General features: G+C 41.4%; 1 protein-coding gene across 5 annotated transcripts in view; it reads left to right on the top strand.

The window, feature by feature from the left end:
• The window catches only part of PLA2G4A (phospholipase A2 group IVA), a 112,829-nt gene that overhangs the window by 55,591 nt on the left and 35,492 nt on the right, over nt 1-21,746 (top strand). For all 5 annotated transcript variants that reach the window (XM_021404537.1, XM_021404538.1, XM_021404535.1 and 2 more), the window contains 4 exons: nt 10,799-10,947; nt 15,439-15,552; nt 18,498-18,535; nt 20,600-20,741. In XM_021404537.1, the coding sequence (XP_021260212.1) occupies nt 10,799-10,947; nt 15,439-15,552; nt 18,498-18,535; nt 20,600-20,741 (443 nt within the window). The remainder of the gene's footprint in view (nt 1-10,798; nt 10,948-15,438; nt 15,553-18,497; nt 18,536-20,599; nt 20,742-21,746) is intronic.

Raw genomic sequence — 21,746 nt, 5'->3', positions numbered from 1 at the left:
CCAGTGCTGATTCCAGATGGGCGTTTCCTGGCGAAACATCATGGTGAGGCTCTTGGGATGCCCCCGTGAAGCTGAAGACACCGCTCTTTCTACATTTTGATCCCTTCTCTTTTAGAAAGGGGTCTTCCTCCTTTTCTTGTTTGTCCTCTTTGGTAGTTTGATTTCTTCCTGCTTTCTTCTCTTCTCCCTATCATCCTCCTTCCCTGGGAAGGCTTTGAAGTTTTTTTAGGGTTGGTCTGATGCCTGATCCCAAGAGAGCACCAGGAAGAACATCATAGCTGGATTCTAAGCGAAAACAAGAACAAGATGAGCACGTGATGCTTTGCTCTGATCCTTTCCAAGCACTCAGCTGTTTCCAGTAAGGGCCTCCCTGTGCTGAATGTGCTTTTAATGCAATTAGTAGCCTTATCAAAGTTTCTCTTGCAGAAACGTCACTGGTTTTCCTTAATTTCTTAAGTGTTCTCATTCTCAACTCCTCTGAAAAGGAATTCTGCAGGATACCATCTACTGTATGAAAAATCACGTTTTGATTTGCTTTGTAACTGTGTTTTAAAAGTGAAAATTGAGGGTTCCCCAGTTTACTCTCTTGCATTGCTGGTTGTTAACTTTCCCACATACTAGTCTGAACTCAGAAAGTGCTAATTTGCTGAAATACTAGAAAGGAATGCCTGCTTACTCAGTGCTAGATTGTGCCATGCTTAGCTGGACAGACAGACTCACATGCATGGTCATCTCTTTCTGTCTACAAACCTGTGGTGTTGATGTATGTCTGCTGTTCTGACTCAGCACATCCACTCCTCAGTACCATAAGTGAAATGCCTGTGATGTGCAGAAACTGTTCACAGGTGTCACTTGATTTTAAAATTTCCTGTAACTGCTTGCAGTTGCAATGATTGTGGTTTTACTGAGGCATGAAGTTTATGTAACCAACCTCAGCTTGCACTCATCTGTGGTCCTGCCAGGTTCGGGCAGCTCCAGGCTCTTGAAGTCCCGCTGACAGCAGTTGTCAGAATCAGAAAGCCAGAGGAAGAGCCTCTCACTCAGAGGTTCTCAGGCAGTGCTTCAGCATCACAGTGCACAGAGTTCTGTAGCCGCTGGTAGAGGACCAAAACCTCTAAAGCCCCACAATACCAAGCACAGATCCAGTATAAACTTGTTCTGCGGATTCAGAAAATGTTGACAGTTTCAGTTAGCATTAGCAGACTTTATGCCAGACTAGAACTAATCTATACTCATCAACGTGTAGAAGTTACGCTGTGGGCTTTGAGTAATTTACCAGGAATGTGATGATATGGCTAAGCCTACTCCAGCTCCAGTTATTGCTGCCCAGACCTGGCATCAGCATGGACCCCCAGCTGCATGGAGCAGCTGGCAGTGACAGAGGGAAAGGGTTCACAGATGTAACACTTAACAGTGCTCATAGGAGCTAAGCATTTCAATTGAAGAAGAAAAAAACAAACAACACCTTGGATTCTACTGAACCACCAGAAAAACAGATTTTTCTCTGGACCATTTCAAGCTGATGTTTTAGTTGCTTTTCACTGCTGTCTCTCTACAAAGGCAGCTGGAGAGAGAACCGAGAGAAGGGAATTTTTTCACTTGGCACTTTGATGGATCTGTTGTGAACCTATTAAAGGGTTCAGGTGGCAATTTTATTTTACTTTTTTTTGTCAAGGCTGCATCAGGAAAGCTGGTGCTGGTGTCTCTCCTGCCAGTGAAGTAAGTTTAATGCACTCCCTGAGCTGGGAGTGCAATCCTTTCCTTCACCTAAAGAGTGCTGGAGCCAAAAAGCATTGTAATGCAAAGCATTAATAATCTCTAACGAATCGGTTACTCAGTGACAGGATTTCTCAGGTCTAAGCTACTGTTTCAGGAGCAGCCTTGCCTCACTTGCAGTCACCTTCCACAAACGGAATCCAGTCCTGCATCATCCTCTTTGCAGCATCCCTCTGTCTGATGAGGCCAGAAACCTTGGCAGTCCTTATTGTACCTGGAATACATGCAGCAAATAACCTCATGCCTCCTCTTTGTGGCCCCTTGCTGATAGACCATTAATTTGTTTGAAGGCTCTCAGAAGCAACTGCTCCAAATTAATGGGAAGACTGAATTTAAATGTAGTAATTAGACTGCATTAGTACCTATTGTGAACAGTCTTTCAGAATTAGCATCACTGAAGTTAAATTGATTTATGAGAGGGCCTGCATAGGGATTTAATTAAACTTAGCTAATATGCTTTACAGGTTAATTGTATTTATTCTATTAGTTCAAATCAGCCTAAAATAGCTGAAACAGTCTCATCTGAAGTATGGGTGGCACAGGAGGTTGGAGGCCACCACTACTAACCTGGGAGGAGTGCACTAAGCCACAGTCCTCTTGAAAAGTGGAAATTCAGAACAAACTTGAGAAGACAGATCATGTCCTAGTTGCTTTTCAGATTCTGCTGTTGGCTGCTGCGGTGATGGCTGCAGGAGATTTTAATGTAAAGAGTACCCAATAGAATCGTGAGATGCTTCTTGGTATTGCAGCCTGACACACCCAGTTCTGCTGCATTGTGTTCCTGGCTCCACCTCCCTAAGTAGGAGAAGAACTGTTTGGTATCCAGGGTTGCATCTCCAGCCCATGTGAATTGAATGAGGTTCAGCAAGGCCAAATGCAACGTGTTGCACTTGGGTTGGGACAATCCCAAATATGAGTACAGACTGGGAGAAGAACTCACTGAGTGGCCCTGCCAGGAAGGACTTGGGGGTCCAGCAGAACAAAAAGCCAGACATGAGCCAGCGGTGTGCTCTTGCAGCCCGGAAAGCCAATGATACCCTGGGTTGCATCAAAAGAGGGTTGGCAGCAGGGAGAGGGAGGTCATTGCCCCACTGTATTCTGCCCTCCTGAGGCCCCATCTGGAGTACTGCATCCAGGCCTGGGGCTCCCAGCACAAGAAAGACATGGAACTGTTGGAGTTTGTCCAGCGGATTGCCACAAGGATGTGCTCCAGCCCTTCGGTGGTTTTTATGAAGAAAGGCTGATGGAGTTGAGCTTGTTCACCTTGGAGAAGATAAGGCTTCTGGGAGCCTCACTGTGGTCTTCCAGTACTTAAGAGCAGTTTATAAACATGAGTGAGACTGACTTCTTACATGGTCTGATAGTGATAACACTAAGTGATAGTGATAACTCCCCCTGACAAAGGGGAGTGACTTTAAAGTTAAAGAGAGGAGATACAGGTTAGATGTTAGGAAGAAATTCTTCACTCAAAGGGTGGTGATACACTGGCACAGGCTGCCCAGAAATGCTGTGGGTGCCCCATCCCTGGAGGCACTGAATGCCCAGTTGGATGAGGCCCTGCGTAGCCTGATCTGGTGGGTGGCAACCAGCCCATGGCAGTGGGTTGGAACTTGGTGATCTTTGAGGTCCCTTCCAATCCAAGCCATTCTACGATTCTGTGTTTCTATGCTTTTGTGAATGACAGCGTGTGTTTAATTGTTGCCTGCTGCAAGGAGAGAGCTCCAAGTGGTGTCTTCTCCTGAGCACCAGGCAACCCAGTCTTTCAGTTTCCTTTGCAATGGCTGAAACATAAGCTTGCGGAGAGGTTAAATGTAGCTCAAAGTCACGAAGCCTAGAAATCAGTTCATTTAAAAGAGGTCTTCTTTACCATCTGCCATACATGGCTGCTAATATACTGGTGTACCTTTCTGGTGCAGTTCTTGTGAATTTACGCCACATATTTGGTGTACACCTGATTCTCTCAGGATCATGTTCTTGGTTTGGATCGTCAGGAATGAACGTGGGGTCATGTAACATTTCCACCACGGTGCCTTCTCTCAAATATTGGATGCCTTTTTCCATAGGAGTCCATTTCTTTATCTCTGGCATCACATCGTCTTTGAAGGGGTATTTTTCCTTTACAGCTAGTAGCATCCGCTTCCAAAGGGTGAAGGACTCATTCTGACATCTACTAATACCTCTGTCAATGGCTGAGTCCCTAGCAATGCTTCCCAGTTGGTGGGCTTCTCTACTATCTAGTGACTCACTGTTAGTCCCATTGTCCCAGCATCAAAGTAACCAGGTGACAATGCGTTCATTTGGGTGGCGTGAAAAGTCTTTTCTCAAAACTCAAATTTCAGTCATTTTCAGAGGTTGAATAGTAATGGTGACGATGTCTTCCTCACGTCCCACTCTTTCAATTGTTGCCCTGCTGGGCATTGGTGACCATGATCTTGTTTAGGGCCCCTCCCCTGGACTTAGGGGTGGCTCCCCTGGACCTCTTTTTTCCTCTGCTTTCTCCTCCTCCTCTTTCTTCTCTTCTGTACGAGGCAACATTTGTTTCACATTCTGTCCTCTTACAGGGGCAACTGGCATCAGTTCTGGTGCCTCCTGTAATTGATCAGGCTGGTCATTTTCCATGCTCTTTCTCTCAGACTCAGCTTGGACCGCTTTTTCGGTTAGGAGGGTGTCACTTTCAGTTTGGAGGCTGTAAAACTTGGATTGGACTGTGTCTCGCTTGTTCTGGAAGGCATCTTGCTCAGGTTGGAAGGCATTTCGTCAAGATTGGTGATTCTTTCTCTCAGCTCAGAGATCTTCCTTTTCAGCTTGGGGACCTTCTTTCTCAGGTCAGAGGCACTCTTGCCAGATTTGGAGATTCTCTTTCCTGACTTGGAGACTCTTTTTCTCAACTAGGAGGTTCTCCCTCTCTGCTCGAACTCTCTCCTGGAAACTCTCCATATCGGCTTGGAGACACTCTCGCTCATTCTGCACTCTATCGGAGACTCTCCCTTTTAGCTTGGAGACGCTCTCTTTCGGTTTGGAGACTTTTGCTCCATTTCAAAGACTCTTTCCCTCTCTGGGATAGTATTGAATAAGGCCCGATAAGCATAAGTCAGGCCCCAAATAATTTGTGCCTCCTCAGATTCACCTGAGCCACAACATCTCTGTCTCAAATATCTGCTTAGGCTCTCCAGATCTTGCAGGTGTTCAGGAGTAAAGTTCCACGACACTGGGGATGCCCATCTCTCTGAAGTCTTTCCCAAGTCTCTCCACACTCCCTGCCACTCATTATTCTCTGGCTCTGGGGAATGCTTCCTCAAAATATGATAAATACAGATACTGAGTGAAATGAGTAAAATGATGAGTAGTGCATTCAGGGAGATTGACAGCATGGTCAGATAAGCATTCAAAAAACGCATAAAGGATGCAAGGGAGAGACTGGGAACCTGTTTAAAAATTACAAGTTCTGTAAAATTAGCAAGTTCCTCTGGAGTTGTATGCCACACTGTATGCAGATACCAGGTAGGTATTTCCATCAGCGCTTTTAATTGATTATATATACTTCTAGCTCCATGGAGCAGAATGGCAGACTTAATTTAAGGCCCAGTATGTTCTGATCATTAGAAAAGAAAAAATGATGGAATGCACTCCCTCGAAGAGCGGTGTTACAAGAGAGAGCATTTTTTTTTCCTCTTTACAAAAGCAAGCTAACAGCACCCAAAAAATTTACAAAATTTCCTAGAATATTGGCAGTCCGCTTGGACTTCAAGGCCTTGTTTAGAGTTATAGCACCTGCAGTATTGGTAGCGAAGCTCTCTGAGAGCAGAGAGAGAGTCATTCTAAAGCTAAAAAGCGGCCTGCGCCCGCATCCTCCACCAAGAATATCAGTGGTTTACAGGCAGGTTTGGCCTGGTTCCGTGACTAGTGGGGTGGGGGAACCCACAGACCCACGCCCTGGAAAAAGGGAAAGGGAAAAGGGTAGAGAGATGGGCCTAAAAACGGAACAGTGGCAACGATCTGAGGAGAAACAAACGAATTTACTAAATAAGATATCAGAATGCAAAATAACACAATATAATACCACATAATTGGAATTGAAGCTAATAAATCAAACAAAATGAGAGAGAGTGTCCAAAAACCAAAAGGCCTTACTCTATTGCTGGCAGCAAGATGCCTAGGGAGGGAGACACTGCTGGGATGAGCAGAAGGGGAGCGAGAGCAAAAGGGAGATATCTCGTGATCTGCAAACAGTTTTTATCTTTCCTGCTGAATGGAAAACAGTGAGCAGTCCTCTGGGAGATGTAGTTCTTCTCTTCTGAGAACCAGGTGCCAGAACTATTCACGATCCATGGAACTGGAGCATTAACTCTTTAATTCCCAGTGCACTACATGATGTTATGATGTGGAATACCGAAAACCAAAAGTCATAAAACCATGACATAAGTGGGATAAAAAAGACAAATTCTTTTGTAACAAATTGGATTTGTGAATGCTTCAAGAGCTTTCATTCAAGCTTTGATGGACCAATTAGATAAATTTTAATGTGAGGTGGCTTTATCCTTTCTGGTTTAGATTTGAACAAGTTTTCTGTAGATTCTGAGTCTGTTATGGTATTGAAATAATTGAAATTGGAATGACTGAAATATGCATCGTTAATTATATTAATATGGAGGACTGATCACAGCCATCCTCCCAAATGGATAACACAAGGTAAAATGGCTTCCAGTCATTATAGAGAATTATACTGTTTTCTTTAATAGATTGCTTTAAGCATTATTCATTTTTCATGTGAGAATGGTAGGTCGTAATTAGTGTCCATTGTGTGTTTCACTTCATGATTCATGGTATTGTTTAGAGGTAGGATTCTATAGGAAATATATATGCGGAGATAGAAGAAAAGTCATTAAAACCTTACTTCCTACCTCTTGGCCATTTGCTGAGACAATTGGTTTTAAAAAAAAACACCTTCATATGCTGACTCTGCTTTTGATATTGGATTTCTGCCGAACCCTTGGGAACTTGGCAGATGCTGTAGATCTTTCGGAAGGTTTATTGTGTGCATTTTGTTAACTACCTTTATAATTCATCCAGCTCTAAGCTAATAATTGTAGGACCCATTGAAATCAGTGCTGAAATTAATCTTAGTACTTTGTGTAAAGGTGGATTTTTAGCTACACTTGTATGTCAGTTCTTATTCCCTTTTTCTCTAATTAATACTGCTGGTGTCTGGTACCTCTGTTCCGTAGCACATCTGTGCCACCATGTGTGCAGCTCATAGTCGCTCGTAGAAGTGCAGTGTGTTAGTTGCCTGCAGATACTGAGGCTCTTACTGTAAAGAGTCATAGTGCCAGGAAAGGAGGAATATGAGGTCATATTGTACAGTCACTGTCTGACAATAGTACACGTGTCCATAGGTCTGTCATTTGCAACCCCTGCAAGTACTTCGGCTACATGAAAAAAATCAGATGCAAGGCAGATTGCTAGCCAACAAATTACAAAGGAGTCATACAGGAAGCTCTTTCTGGGAACAGCCCAGAGTCCATTGGAGCTGCATAGAAATGCTGCTTTCTGCAGAAGTGTCCTGAGGAAGAAGTAGGAATGCTTACACAGTGCCACTCTTGGGGAGTCTTAAAAGTTGGCTGTTTCTTTCCAGCTCTGCTTTACTTCGGTCAAGGAACAATTCTGTAACAGTGTTGCCCTTACATCTGCAAACTTAATACTCTTATAATGATTACACTTTTCAAGTGTCAGCTTTTGACCCATGAAGCATTTCATTAAGATGTTTGCTTTTTACATCAAAATACAGATAATAGCAATTATCAAGCTGTTTTTCATTGATGTTTTGAGATACTTTTTTTTTTTTTTTTTTGAAAACATACCTGGGAAATGAACTGGCAAAACATGTACAGGAATAAATAGATCTGTGCAAGAGGATGCACACACCATCTATTTTACCTGCACATTAAATACGTTAAGCAACTTCTCGTTACTTGCCAGATTGCTGGTAGGTACTTTGTGAGTGCCATCCCCAAGTGGTAAAAAGGAGTACAATTTTTATTTTTATCGCATGGCTTGTAGCAATATCTTAATCAGAGCGCACATTCTTCCAGTATTTTTCCTCTTCAGCTGAAGAAGGAAGTTTGAAAAGAATAGATTTTCATTTTCTTAATTGAAAATAGCACAAAATAAACTTTCAAACATGAAAGGGCAGATGATTACCTCCTAGCCTCGGGTTAAAGAACATAATAAAGGCAGGGAGTGAGGGGGAGGCTTGGCATTGCTCAGTTACCAAGGTATTTCTTTTATTTATTGTAGTTGCTGATTTTCTGAGTTTAGCTGCTCTGTGCCTTGGTTTAAGCTGCTCTGTGCCTTTTTTTGCTTTTTGTTTTTCCTCTTGGTTTTAGCTGCTCTGTGCCTTCCGCGCTCACTTGGAGTCAGTCTGATGGGGAGTCAGTAATGGCAGCTGGCTGCCAGCTGTGCTGAAGCTTGAGTTTTCCATGTGCTTTAGGGTTTGGAATACAGATGGGGAGCCACTGGCTTTTTGTGTTTAAAACAAAAGTCAAAAGTTTTGTAACTTCCAGTTAGAGCCAATCCCATAATCACATAAAAACTGAACAGAAAGAGAAGCATCAAAGTTTTGTTCAGAACGTTGCTTTGTGCTGGTATTTTTATTAAAAAACAAGCTTTTGGGGGTACGCTCAGCTTCTTGGCACTGCGCATCTCTAGGGTTTATTGCTTAAGTATTGCTCGATGTCCAGGCTTACAGATGAGATCCTGTCACGGCTCACTGCAGTAGGTGTTTTGCTATGCAGACTCATGGGGCTTTGAGTTCCCTGCCTTCGGGCACAGAGATTTGTGTTGTAATTCAAGACTGGTAATGCAGCCAGTAGAAGTTGGCAATTAGTTACATCCGTCAGTGGAAAAAGAAAATAGATGTAAAAGACACCTGGGGATTGATCCCATCTCTTCCCCTGACTTCAGCTAAGAGACAAGCTAAGACAAAAATTCTCAGGAGCTAATGAAGAGTGCTATTTAAAGGCTTGCCACACTGTTCCCCAGCTTTAAATAGCTGCTCGTTAATTAACAGGTAGCAGTGTGACCTGCCAAGTTGTAGCAATTAGCTGAGAACAGATATGGAGCGCAATGTAAAAATCCCTCAGAGTCTATTTCCCTACAAAACGTTCCTTTAGTTTATGAGTTCCTTCCTGAGTTTATGAGAAGGTTTGCTTACCATTCTGAAAGTTTCCCTAGCTCAAAGAATACTTAATTCACAGGATGACACTTGCATGTTATTCTGCTTCTCCGCAAAGATTGTAAGTACTTTTTTGGTGCAAGTTCAGTACTTTCTCTGTTGGTAGTGTCAGAAAGCACGTTAGCTCCAGCTAATGTTTCCAACTAGAAGTGGCAGGAGGCCACTTCTATTTTTGAGGAGGCCACTTCCATTTTGACTCCATTCTGCCTTGGTACACAAAACCTCCTGAGTGTTTTCAGAAAGCTTTCTTTTGTGTTTTCTGAAAGAAGATTGATTCCCAAAAGTACTGATATATATATATATATTTTGTTTGCTCTTTCTCCTGGCTGTAGTGACCCCATGGTTCTGGGCTTCAGCACTCTCGGATGATGTTTCATTGAAATCAGGAACCTCTGAACACATCTGGCTTTGTTGAAAAGAGTATCTTTAGACTTGAAGTTTATACAAGGAGGGATGTTCAGACCTGTTTGACCTAGTGATGAATTTTAATCTCTTTCCTAAAGACATCTTTAATAAAAGGATTCTTGTTTCTAGTGAGCAGAGCATTTCCTTGAAAGTGTTTCCCAAGAGCAGAGGACAACCTTTGCAGAGAGGCTGGGGAGATGTGTGTGTTTTACCATGCTACAGCTGGTGGCTTTGCATGGAAAGGTCATCATCAGCCTGTTTCTCGTATTTGTAGGATAAGAAACTGTTGCAAAAAATACTTGATAGATAATGGTGAGATGAAGAAAAAGGAAATCCAGACTATTATTGGATATATGTTTGAATTAAAATAAACTAATGTGGACTTAGAGAAAATAAGTCAGAGAAACTTTGGGGCAGCTTTGATGCTGACGATGCATGTAATTCTAATCTTACCTCGTGCCTTATATAGCAGTTTGGCTGAATTTCTTCTGTTGATACAACACTCTGATGAAGTTCTGGTTCCACAGTGCTCTCTATCTTTTAAGAGTTGAACTTAAACATGAAAACATGATAGAATCTCTTCTGCAGGTACAATGCAACACTATTCAAGGATCATGACAACTGAAATTCCTCATTTAGGAATGAACTGTCATTCATAATAGAGACGTTGACACTGGTGATGGTTAAATCTCAGACAGAAAAGAATCTCCTTTGAGAGAAAAATCTCATTTGACAGAAGAAAATTACTGGCTTGAATGGATTGGAAATGTAGGATTTGTTGGGTTGCCAATAATGCATTCTTTGCTTTCAGGAGGGAATGGCTTTTATTGAAGGTCAGGTGAATTTTTTCAAGGTGTACTTTTTCTCCCACTAATAATACTGATTAGATAAAGTTGGCTTATGTTACTGTATTTTTAGTCAGGGGTCTGGAGTTGTTTTTCAAATATAACGTGCTAGTAAGGTCTTGGTTCTGTGCTGACCTCCACAAAGTCAAATAGGTGAAAGAGGATCCAAAGCTAGACACTCCATTGCTTGTTTTCATTTTTAAATGAAGCCTGTTTTTGTGGAATGTTTTTGTGTTGCTGCTGTGACACTAGAAAGAGGAAGGGGTAAGAGCTTTTAAAAATAATTATCACTGCTTGGTGGAAATATACACATTTCCAATAAACGTGAATCTTTTCCAGCGCCCTTCTTTGTTCAAGGCTCTCTCTGCCTAACAGCATAACTTCTGTTTCCTTTTGAGATACTGGTAATATTGTTGTATCACTTATTTCGCTATATTCATAGAATTTGTATAGTTAAATTTAAATATATTTCTGCCACAGAACATAACTGTTACAACTCAGATTTGAGTTACATGGAATCCTGCATTGTTTTGCTCCGTAGTTGACACTCCAGACCCCTACGTGGAGCTGTTCATCCCTTCTGCTCCTGACTGCAGGAAGAGAACTAAACATTTCAATAATGATGTGAATCCTGTGTGGAATGAGACCTTCGAGTTCATTCTGGACCCCAACCAAGAGAACGTTCTTGAGGTAAGTAAAGTGACTGAGCTGCCTGTGTGGAAATGGAAGACAAAAAATGTCTGGAAGCTTAAAATAACAGTACTTTGTGCATCTGTTGTGTTGAGATTTCAGAGTTTGTGTTTTTTTTAACATTAATGGCGGGATTTTGCCTTTAGTCATGGTGCTATGCAGGAGGTGTTGTATTCAATGAATAGCCTTGAGAGTCATTGTTAGATATGCCTCTGTGTCATCTTTCAGACTGCTCCTGAGGGCTAGTGCCTTACTGTTCTTCATATCAGCCATAAATTATTTTCTCATTGCTTCCTTCACTGATTCTACTACGATGGACAGTGGGGGATGTAAAGTCAAGTCTCTGCCCATTCCCTGCCTTTCCCTCAGGAGTCAAAAAGCAGAAGTGTGAGTCTTTATCCTCAGTGTGCACCCGGTGATGTTTTGGAACTCTTAGTCCATGTGCAGGCTTGCTGTCTGAACCATTATCTAATCTCAGTATGTTAAGCCTGGGTTGTGTACAGAAGGTGAGTATTATGTGTTTTATCAGTGGACATAGTAAGAATGTAAGTTCATCTGTAGTGCTGTGTTAGCTTGGTTCTCCCAAAGAACATGGCCCTAACACATAAAGAACTCTGATGCAAGCATACAGGTTTTCAGTCTAAATTACATGGGCAGCCAGGGCAGAAGATAAAGCCTGGGAAGCTATTTGTTGAGCTAGTAACCATAGCCTCTTTAGCGTATAAACTGTTCAGGATCCTAAAATTGTATTGTGCTTCCAACAATGCTCCCTCTGCTCCTGGGGTGAGGATCAGATTTACAGTTCAAGGAGGAAGAATCGTATGGTCAGCTTGCTGGAGCATGAAGAACCTTCATGTCCATCCTGCGCATGTGGCAACAACATCAGGGAAATCAGAGTAACTTCACAGTTGTTTTGCAGAAAGGAGATTATGCAGAACAGCTTCTGACATTTTATCTTGCGCAACAGTCACCTGAGTTGATTCTCACTAAATGTTTTGGTCATGGACACGCAGCCTGGCCACATGAAACCTGGGAAAAGGTGGAAATCTCTAACTTAGTTGTTACTTTTTCATGAAAATATAGATGAATAGTTATCAGGACTTAGAAAGAGGAATGGAATAGTCATTTGTGGAAATAGGAAGAAGAAAATAAGAATTTGAGTTCATCAACCTGGCTTTGTTGCTCTATGGGAAATAAAAATTGTTATAATTTTCCGGGATAAAACTGTAGTGGATTCTAACAGAAAGCCTAGCGCAGAGAGTTTCCCTTTCTCTTAGTAGATCTGGTATTTTCTGGGATCTGCAGGAGCATCAGCTAACTCAGTATTTGCTGTGATCTATAGCTGATCCCAGAATCACAGTCATCCCATGGTATGCACTTTTTAGCATTGTTTTATGCAGTCATGTATACAGTCATACAGTTATGAATTATAGAATTTTACGAGCTGGCATGTGGTCAATTTCCAGCATAGTATGGCTACAGTTCACTGCTGGGATTATTCAGGTCCCTATTTCCTGTAGCAGAGGCATGTACAACCCATGTCCTCTGGGCTGTGTGGCCCAGCCCAGCCCATCCTGCTGCCCAGCCCCTGCTCCACGCCATCGTGGTGCAGTTCTTGCCCACCATGCGGCCCAGCCCCGGATGTGCACCTATCGCTCAGCGCTGTCTGAGCTGAAATCAGGATGTGGGGAGGGCACAGTGCAATGCTAACTTGATTTATGGCAAATAATTGTATACATTTGATAGCTAAACACAGTCTCCTGAGCAGAAAAAAAAAATCTGCAGCCTTGCTTTCTTTTTTGATATTGTTTGATATTCAATATAAATTTTGATTATCGTTTTGATAAAGGAATTTGAGAATAGGTTTCAAGAGTGCAAAAAAAAATTAATGTATTAGTGACTTTATGATCGATTTACAATCGATATAAATACAATATTCAACTCGAAAATTTTATTGTGTCTCTTTACCAGACTTTCATAAGACTTCTGTTACCAGAGAGAAGTATCCCTCTCTTAGTGAGATTCATGTCATCGCTTTTTGACACTACGTAAATTTGTGACCAACTCTTTTCAAGAGTGAAGTACAGAAAGAGCAAAATTGCATCAAAAATTTCTGATGAACGCCTTGAGACCTCACTGAGACCTCCCTGGTCTCATCAAATCAAACTGATGCATTAGTTTCACGGAAACAAGATCAAATATTCCACTAGATTTTTGTTTTTGTCACTCTCTTTTTAATATTTTTAATTAAAAAAAGATTAAAAAATAAAATGAATTTTGCTACTTATGTACATTAACTATAATATATATTTCATGAAGGCTGCTCCAAAAGTAATGCCTCCTGTATTGTTATGTTGTCCTACAACGTCCGAGGCGGATGGTGGTGGTATGGCAGTGGATGCTGAACCTTCCCACCAATAGTCCATTACATTTTGTTGCCATGTGACAGATGGCAGCAGAGGGGTGGTCTGACAGAATGCCATCAGACATGGAAGTGCATATGAAGCAAAGGTGTGGAACTGAATTCCTCCATGCAGAAAAAAATCACACCCATTGGCATTCGTCAGTGCTTGCTGAATGTTTATGGAGACCAAACAGTGGATGTGAGCATAGTGAATGGTAGGTGGTGCATTTCAGCAGTGGTGACAGTGACAGTGGGCCACCTCCGCTGGTGCAGGTTATTACCAGCATGGCATGCAGGTTTGTATTCATCACTGGTGAAAATGCATAGCTAATGGTGGTGACTGTGTCGAGATTCTGCTCTATCAAGTAGTGCTATTGTTCTCTTTGTATCTGTTGTGGTTTCCATGGAAATAAATAGGAAGCATTACTTTTGAAGAAACCTATATATATGCTGCCCAGGACAATTCCTTTTCACTCAGCATGGTCCAGGCAAGCCAAAAGGACACCCACGCTGTAAGAGAACGCAGCAGATTTCATTAGAAGTAGAATTTGGAAATGTAACTTTACAATAACTGAAGATTGCGGCTGTTTCATAAGGCAAGTGCTATAAGATGTCATGGAAATTGCCTACAGAGAGCCAGTGATACCATGTAATAATGGTTAATTTTGGACCTGTTTGATTTGTATCTGCATAAACATATATATACTGTTTGTGGTAACCCTTCTCTTGCCCATGAAAAGTATATTCTTCAGGTTAAAGCTGATATTTTTGTTCTGCCGTTGTGGTACATGCACAGAGTCCATAGCAGAGCCTTTGGATTCTGTGTGGAGGACAGTGTCAGAATTCAAATCTGTGAAAGCCACCTGAAGCTTATTTTGTGAATTCCCAGGCTCATGCGGACTCCACAACCCCTTCTACTTCTCAGGTTGTTTAAATTTTTAACACTTCTCGAGTGCAGTTTTTACTTTGAAGTGTAAGAAGCTCTCCAAAAGCCTACTAAGAAGTTCTTACTGTTGCTGTTGGTTTCAGAAGTCAGCCCCCGCAAGTTCCGACAATGAACATCAAGTTCTGAGAGGAAACAGAAAAACGTAGATGGCGTTAAAATACCGATGTTACTAAAATACAGTTCATTTCAAAGAATCGGTTGTGGCACAGGATGAGACAAATTCTCCATAGCTGAGATGAGATTGAGCTCAGATACAACAAATAGTCATGCAAGTGTTTGTGTCTTGATTGCGTTTGTTTTACGCAAAATATATGCTCTAAGCCGCAAACTTGGTATTTCAGAAGAATCTATTCTACAGAGTGGGAAAAAAATCATAAGCCAAGTGAGTTTGGAGAACTCGTTTACTAGAAACCACGGAAATAGTAATTTGACACTCTTTGTGAGCCTATTACTTGAGATCTGAAAGGCTGCCACGGAGGGAAAAGACTGCTAGATATAGGCACAGAAGGATTAGAGCAAATATGTTGAACAGTGTTGTGTGCTATCTGCATCAATGTTTGGATAGCATTGCATTTTGAAAAGGTACATGCTCTGATATGGAAGATGAGAAGACACTTGAAGGTCTGGTTTGATACAGAGAAAGCTTTGTGTCGATTGGAATGCTGTGCGTTTTTCCAAATCATTGCTGTGAAATTCTTGGTCTGTGAATGGAAGGCTAAGACATATGGATTCCACTTAGCTGAAAAGTTGCATTATGTTTTTCGGCATATGATGTTTAAAACACTATTGTCTTCTCTGTGGAGAAGATTTACTAACTAGAAATTGAAATAATTATATATATAATTCATATAATTTGAAGTAATTACGTCTGTTTAGAAATGTGATGAGATTTAATGGCAGAAAAGGTGCTCAGATGAAAAATGCTTTGTAAATGACACTGTCATACTCCACTGAGTGCTTTAAAAAAGCCACCTACACTATATGCTAGTTTATCCTGCTTAAAGATGATATCCTTGGGGGTTGACTAGGGTTAGTTATATTCTTTTCCATATCCCTTTTTAAAAGTTACTCTAGACATAATCCATACAGAATTAAAAAGGGATTTATCTATGTTGAATTGAATGCCCATTTATCTTTTTAGGTTACTTTAATGGATGCCAACTACGTTATGGATGAGACTCTTGGTATGGCCACATTTCCTATATCCTCTCTGAAACTGGGAGAGAAGAAGGAGGTCCAATTAACTTTCAACAATGTGAGTTACAACGTTTGTAGCTTTGCCTTTGTTACGTGGCTGTGAATGTGTTGGGAAGTTTGTAATCAGTGCCTGAACTGAGAGCACCTAAACCATTGTGTAGATCTGGATATGCCTGGTTAGATACAGCTTCTTCACAAATCATGTAGAAGTCGGCGCTTCAAAAGCCTGCACGACTTTTCCTAAGGAATCTCACTGAGTCTGATGTTACTCAGAGTATACCCTTAGTCACTTCATAAGAAAAACATTTAGCCTGCTCTTGCAATCCAGATTAAAAATCCAAGTCTTCTTCATTACTATTTACTATTACATAGGCTGTGTTTTATCAACATGGTATTGAATTTAAAATGCAAAATAAGAGATCATATCCCTCACTGGGTAATGGCGGCAGCCTTTTTGGTCAGGAAATAGCTGAATCTGTGGAGGCCTGGGGGGGAAGATCTCAGCTAAGCGTTGCACGCCTGGTGCCAAAGCTGGTTTCCTGAGCATTCACTGTTGGCCAGAGTTAAACACAGGGCTGCCTACTGGTACTGTATTTATCTCTTTGCAGTCCTACTGAGAGGAGAGTGAAGAAACACAGTAGCACTGAATGCTTTTCTTTCTGAGAGAATCCTCTTTACAAGTCCAGTATCAAACTTTTGTACTCCGAACAGGTTTCTGCACCACTTGGTTCAATTTAGTTTAACGGTTTTTGTTAAATCGATTTTGTTGTGCTGTATATTATCTCTACTACTTGAAGTTTGTGGCTTCCTGAAAGCTAACAGAAATTTTTTTATTAGTATGGATTGCAGTTGTAATTAATGGCTTGCTGTAACACAGCCCCAGTTAACATTAATGATGTATTATTGCATGCGGTGCTGTGGAAAAAAAAAAGAAAAACAAAAAAAGACAAGTTCCAGTTTGATTATTTTCTTTAAACTCGTATACTAAACAAGTGGTGTCAGTTTAACAAGGATTGCTTGTCTGCACAGTAACTCCTGGAAACTGTTGTTAAATCTGTTAATAATTTTATTTGTTCTACATGTATTAAAGTATCACAATGCATTAGAGTTCCATACTGGAGGCCATTCTGAACATAATTCATCAGCTGTGATTATATCCCTCACATCTGCTCATCTTTATATATACCATGTGCATGTACTATAGTATAATCAATACTATGTGCATTCCTATTTGGGGCTGTGATCTATTATATGGTCAGAGCTCCTGAATTGTGACTGCTCTGCTATTTTCAGTGTGATACAACGTTAAAAGTAGGTTTGGTTACAGCAAATAACTGGTTAAAGCCCATTTGTTGGGAAGCAGAGAGCTCCATGCGTGAGCCTTAGTGTTTAACTAGGGGTTGCCTTAAGAAACTCCGGAGCAGATGGGAAGGGAACATCAAGTCGGGCTGAGTCCTGTGCAGACAATTTGCATGCCCGGCATGTATCCCTGGGATTTCCTGGGCAGTCTGTGTAAGGTAAAAAAGAGACATACTCTTTCCCTGCTGGAACATTTCCCTTCAAGGGTTTATTTAATACTGTGTGCGTACATTTCTTCAACCATTGAATCACTGCATGTTTTCTGAAGTGCTTTCTACATTAATAATGTCAGGTGCTGGAATAATGTAATTGCTACCCTGCCTTTGATGTGTTTCCATAAATGCCTCTTCACTCTGTTCCTTCATGTTCGCCCTTCATTTCTATGCCTTTCCTTTCTCCAGCCCTGTTGCTGTGCCTCCCTCCCTGCATGCAGCACTGGTGGGGAAGGCAGCAGAGCGTGCCCCGTCCCCACCTGCTCTGCGCTCAGTGGGAGGCATTCATCTGCTTCTAGCCCTGTGCCCTCTGCTCACATACTGCAGGCGGGGAGGAGAATCCATGCAGAGCGAAGGAAGACTTTGCGTGGCACACCTGCAGGGCTGTACTGATGTGTCAGTGGCCATTTCCTGCAAGAGCTTGGGGAGATGAACATGCTTATTTATCCTTAGTCTAGCAACCTTGTGCTCTCGGATTGGGCCTAACCAGTGTGGTTGGCGCTTTAACCATCTTTTTGTAAACTTTTGCCTGCAGGTAACCCCTTTAAGTGCTCTATGAAGGAGACGGAGAGGACCAAGCTATAGCTATGGCCGGGTAGATCCAAGCAGCCTGCAGGAGTGCTGCGAGACTCCCGTCTCTCACCATGTGAATAATATCTTCTGCATGTGCAGCTGATCAGCTAGTTATTGCCAGGGCTGTCACACTTGCTAAAAAACAGTTGAATTGTTCGTTTTGGTACTGACAACGAACCAGCATTTTGTCACGCTGATAATTCTAAAGAGGCGCGAGAAATCTTTGGTTTGATCTCAGTGCATATCTCACATTGCATAGCTGGTGCTTAGTAGAAGTGAAAACATGATGTAGTGACATTCATTAATTTACTTGCATCTTTCAGATGTTTGTAAGCAATCACTCCTCCTGACTGATAATCTAAGCATATTTATTTACCTGTGGAAAGCATTGGGTGGCTCGTGTAGAGTACAAGTTTAAGATGGAAGCGAAGTGTGAATTTTGCCCAGGGAACTGGGTAGCACGAAGCAGATGGACAGTGGCTGCATCTTCAGTGTATGAAAACAATCGGATCTCTTTAGGCCAAAGATGAGTAACTGTCAAAAAGTGATTGACAATGAAAAAAGGGAAGATAATAGCATCTGACCAATGAAATCTGGCAGCTAGCCACACCTAGCAGCGTTTCCTTGTGCTTTCAGTGCTCGTGCACACATAGTACGCTTAGGAAGCATAGTCTGTACTTTTCAAAAAAAAGGCTATGCCGAAAATAAACCCACTGACACATTCTAGAAATTTCTTCTTTTTTCAACAAAGTGATCTAAAAGAGCCTGTAACACCAGTGATTTTATATTCCAGGTGTCTGTGTGGGTTTTTTTTTTCTGCTGAATGTGTTGTAATTGGATTTAAATCTCTCTTGTGTAGGTTACAGAAATGACTTTGGAGTTGTCTCTTGAAGTGTGGTAAGTATCTCCTATCGAAACCCAGAAATAAATAAATAAAAGGAAAATATACTAGCAACAAAGACCTTTTTTATTTTATTCCATTTGTTATAGTTTTCTTGTAAACATGCCATGTAGAGTACAAAAATTCTTAGTTTGAACGTTGAAATACCAAGGACTAAAAAATCAAAGACTTTAAAATTGAGGGTTGTTTTTGCTCAGCAGTTGTCTCATCAACTTAAACAGCATTACTTTTCTGAGTAGGTTTTCCAAATGTTCACAGGATCAAGGCTGTTGTGCATGACTTTCTCATCTTGGCTCATGTTAAGTACTTTCCTTTTCAAGGGCTCTCCCTAATGAACTCTAAAACATCAGCTTCAGCTGTTACCCTCCTTAATTTTACTTTCTGCAGTGACTTTGCAACTTATGCTAATTTTCATTGTATATGTATACTCATTACAAAGCTGCCCTGAAGTGTACCTGAGTGTAGTATTGAGGTCAAAATGGAAGATCTCAGGCCAGCATTTCTCATGAAGCTGAGGAGATGCCTGTTTTTTTTTTTTTTTTGTTTGTTCTTTTAAATCTTCTTTCTTTCAGTGTCTTTCTCCCTCTTTCTCGGCCTATCCAGGTGAAAGACAAAAAATCACCTTGAGGCATAATCAGAAAAATGTCTTTTAAGTCTAGAAATGAATTCACTGAGAACAAGGCATTTAAAGAGTCCTTTTTTTGGCTATAACTATAAATAACAGCGCTGAACACAGTAACTAAGTGTCGAGCTCTATGTAATGACTCTGGAGGCTGACAGCCCCCAGGGATAATTTTTGTTCATCATTTGATGCTAGTAGAACTGAGTATGTGGGTGGTCCTTGAGACCACCCCTAAAACATCCAGAGCTCTTAATTATGAGTATTTCATATCTCAGACTTTAAATGAATGTAAGATGCTTGGCTGTGTCTGGCTGTTGCATTGGCAGTAGACACTGCAGTAGTAAGGAGAAGGATCCAGTTGAGTTCTGCTCTGCTATGCGCTGGTAGCCACACAGATTTTGGGTTCTGTGGGGCTCTCCAGCTCATGGTATTGTATACTTTCCTGGGATGTTGCTTGTAAACAGTCCTTTTTTTTTGAAAATATGGGAATTTCATTGAGGCAGGTACCAGGAAGAATCTGTACTCCTCTCCTTACTGCTACCTGGCAGAGGCAGTGCTGCACCAGGTTGCTCCTGTGCAAGCGTCACTCACCTGCACACCAGCATATGAGAGGGACCCTGCTGAGCTCAGTGATGCACATTCACAACGTGGGTCTTAAGCAGGTGATAACTTCTGGGCTGGCAGTAGTGAGACTTCTTCTGAAGACGTTTTTCTAAAGGGAGAAAACGTCTGTCAGGCTCTGAAAACTGGCAGTGCTATAGTTTAGACCCGTGGGGTGACACACCGACTCAGTTCCTGCCTTGTTATCTAAAATGAGAAGTGGGAGCTTCAGCTGTGGCTGTTATTTAAATATGAGATTGAGGTCTTTACACAGCCCTGTGCATGCTTCTGATCACACGGGGTAGGAAATCAGCTGGAGAAAGAGGCTTTGTTTTTCCTGTCCCTAGTCAGTACAATCTCTGCTGAGATCCACGCAGCTTTTGATAGTAAGGCTGAATGGATATGGTGTCAAAGTTGCCCTCTCCTCCCCTTAACTTAAGAGTAAACAGTAGCACGCACGAACCTTTTTTCATTGTGGTTGTTTTTTTGGTGGATAAATAGAGAATTCAAACTACTAGACTAAAAATGTGTAGTCACTTCATCACTCATATAAACTTAATTTTTCTTTTTAAGACTGGGTAATACACCACTAGAAGCTGCATATTTTTTATCTTCTTTTACACTGGGATGTGAAGAGTGAAATATGAAATACGAAATACATATCTCAGTGATACTGCATCATTGTTTTGTGCTTCCTTCACTGCACTGAATCACGTTATGCGGCTGTCGCTTGAGCGTACTTTTATTTTATTCTGTTTTATTTTGATCTCATAGGTGGTTTTTAAAGTTCTGTTTTGAATAGGGCCTTTCGCTAATTCCTGCCTGTTTTGAAAACCAGCTCTTCAACTGACCTCCGGTTTAGCATGGCTTTGTGTGATGAGGAGAAGAAATTCCGGCAGCAGCGAAAAGATAATATCATGCACAGTATGAAGGCATTCCTAGGAGAGGAAAACAGCAAGAACTTGACCACTTCCCGTGACGTAAGTTTGGGGAATCCACATAAAAAATAAGCATCCCTTGTGGAGTCCTGCATTTGTGTCTCAACAGAAGGAGTGAGACACACTATGTAGTAGAATGGTTCAATGTAATGGTTCATGTTCAGTGACAGATAATAAAGGCAAAACAATTGTTTTTCCTCCGTGCTTAGGATAGGGAGTGATTTTTCTCCTGCCCTAAATTTATAGATAAAAGCTTAAGGAGACAAAATCCTGTGCCAAAATGAAGCTGCACTTAAATAAAATTTGTCCACTGTATGGAAGAGGACAGGGCTGCTGAAATGCTATTATAGGATAGAAATCACAGCTTTTTATCTGCACTGGCACCTTAAAAAAAAAACTAGTGTAAGTAAGTTCTAACCTGGTTCTTTGTTTTAATTTTTTGAAAGCAGTGTCTGGGCTAGAGCTGGGCCAAGGAGGAGTCATGTCAGTGTGTTCTCTTTAGATGGCCTTGGCTGTATGGCCTTTGTGTCTAAAGGACCAGGCAGAAAAAGATCTGTTTTAATGTTAGAGTCGGTTTATAAATGGTTTCTTTCTTTTACCATAGCCTGTTTTGTAGAACTGGACTTACAGAGTTTTAATTCTTACAGAATACCTGAAGCTGCAGCTTCCACCAACTCACTAGTGCTCTTTGATAGTGAGCCCAGTAGAAAAGTGAACTGGGCAGAGCTAGATGGATTGATGATGGTTGGGTCACATGGAAGACATGAAGTGTGCTGAACCTTACCACTCCTTTCTGTGATTGTGTATAACAGTGCTTTCTTTTGAGTTAACAAAGGATACGTTCAGTACATGTTCATTTATTTGTATTGTTCTAGCTTATCCATACTCTTCTTCCTTCCCTGCTTGTTCCCTGTCCTGTTTTGTTACCAGGCTTGTGATAGCAATGAACAAAACTCGTAAATGTATCTGGCTTTAAAATATTGATTTCTTTTGTGCTGTTTAGTGTAAGCAGAATGTGACAGTGTCTTGCAGAAACCGGAACCAGCA

This window comes from Numida meleagris, chromosome 7, assembly GCF_002078875.1.
Source record: "Numida meleagris isolate 19003 breed g44 Domestic line chromosome 7, NumMel1.0, whole genome shotgun sequence".
In the NCBI taxonomy this organism is placed as follows: domain Eukaryota; kingdom Metazoa; phylum Chordata; class Aves; order Galliformes; family Numididae; genus Numida; species Numida meleagris.
Note: the sequence above shows the minus strand (reverse complement) of the source record. Positions and strands in the feature narration are given on the sequence as shown.